Raw genomic sequence first — 1,674 nt, forward strand, 5'->3', positions numbered from 1 at the left:
CTATTCGGCTGCCAGCTGTGGTTGCTGTATGTGGATCTCCTAAAATAAATGACTGGTTTCTACTGGTATCCATTAAGGATAAGCTACGGGATCAGCAAAGGATCAGCTGTGTGATATTTATGATTCAGCAGCAAAAGCTGCCCCCTGGAGGAACAAGTCATTAGGCAAATGAGATGCAACGAGGTCCAGAAAAACCTCCACACATCCAGCAGTGAGCTTCACTGTTGTAGTCACTTTACTAAGTTAACCAAAGAGATTCAAAAACTGAAATACAGAGACTTTACACAGAATGAGTTGGTAGTACAAATAAACAAAAGTAACATTCTTCAAGAAATTGATTTCAGTTGTGTTTTATAAACATCAATAAATACTGAAAAAGACATGAGAATTAAAACAGAAACAATAACAACAACTTTAACCTGTCCCAAGGACTATATTTATAATTTCAGATTATTATTGATACTTTTGCAATAGGGATTTCATCCAGAAGTCCTTATCTAATTAAAAAAGGAAAAAGAATAGTAGTCGGCATATTACTGATACAAAACCAGGGAAGGGATCACAACTAGAGCAGAAAAACGACACATCCAGTGAGAACTGTATTACAATTTGGCAGGCATACTCTTAATGAACACCATGTATGTGTGACGAAGACAGCATCACTATTACAGGCATGAAACGATGAGCGAGTGTCGTTATCCATTGTACAAAATGAAAAGGAACATTAGTAAAAGGGGAAATGAAGACTAGAAAAGGAAAGAAAAAAAAGAAAAACACAAAGGAAACTTTAAAAGCCACCTCTTCGTAATAGTCTAAGGCAAATGTTGCATGCACTACCTCCCCAAGAAACTAGACAAAGCTCTTCCATCCCCCGTGTGTTCCCTTTCATTTAGTTTCATGAAGAAAGGTTTGAAAGAGCAGAGCGCTGGGAAGAAATACTACAAACCTCTAAATTAGTGAAAGAACTTCCAGCATCACTGTTGTATTCTGGGTAGGAGGAACTGGAAGAAATCATGTTTTTCAGCCTCTGAAGTGCAATGATCAATAGCAAAAGGAGAAAAGCTAAGAGACTAAGGAATATAGAAACATAGACATAGACGTTGGATAAACGGCCAGGCGATGAATCCACTGAAGTTGAAAGGGATGTGGGATACAGCTCTAGAAAAGTCCCATTTTCCATGTTTCCTACAAATCCAGATGAAGGGTCGAGTTCTGACATTTTTGGGTTTGTGTTTTAAAAACCACAACAGATCTTAGATTCAAAGACAGTTTTAGCAGCATAACCAAGGGTTTATTTCAGGCAACTATTTTCTATTTTTCCATCACCACGAAGAGATGACAAGTCAGCCAGTGATCAAATTTATCCTTTACTGCTCAAATCCAGGACAATGTAAGATTGTATCCTTCAGAACTGTAAGAAAGAAAAGAAAAAAAAAAGGCGATATTAATTTACTGGTAGATACTGTGATTTAATGTGCACCTGAGACAATCTAGTTCTTCAGAGTTACAAGTTATTATTCCTTAGCACTGAGCTGCAGCTCTTAAAGAATTAGATAACAGCTATCTTCATATCTCTATTTTCCAAAATGCAGGGATTAGGAGAAATCCTACCCATCAGTGAATTAAAACTGACCCTTCTCTATCATGAGCTGTTTAACTGAGGAACAGTACAAT

General features: G+C 37.2%; 1 protein-coding gene across 1 annotated transcript; it reads right to left on the reverse strand.

Moving 5' to 3' along the window:
* Nucleotides 1-895: 895 nt before the first annotated feature.
* Nucleotides 896-1,219, reverse strand: SERTM1 (serine rich and transmembrane domain containing 1). Its single transcript, XM_065626680.1, has one exon. It carries the CDS (start codon nt 1,217-1,219, stop codon nt 896-898), a length of 324 nt encoding a protein of 107 aa, XP_065482752.1.
* Nucleotides 1,220-1,674: the final 455 nt, after the last annotated feature.

The sequence above is a fragment of the Caloenas nicobarica genome, chromosome 1 (genome assembly GCF_036013445.1).
Source record: "Caloenas nicobarica isolate bCalNic1 chromosome 1, bCalNic1.hap1, whole genome shotgun sequence".
NCBI classification, from domain to species: Eukaryota; Metazoa; Chordata; class Aves; order Columbiformes; family Columbidae; genus Caloenas; species Caloenas nicobarica.

Bases quoted from the DNA above. Each gene is read 5' to 3' on its own strand.
- SERTM1 (XM_065626680.1), bottom strand. From the start codon at position 1,219: ATGTCAGAACTCGACCCTTCATCTGGATTTGTAGGAAACATGGAAAAT.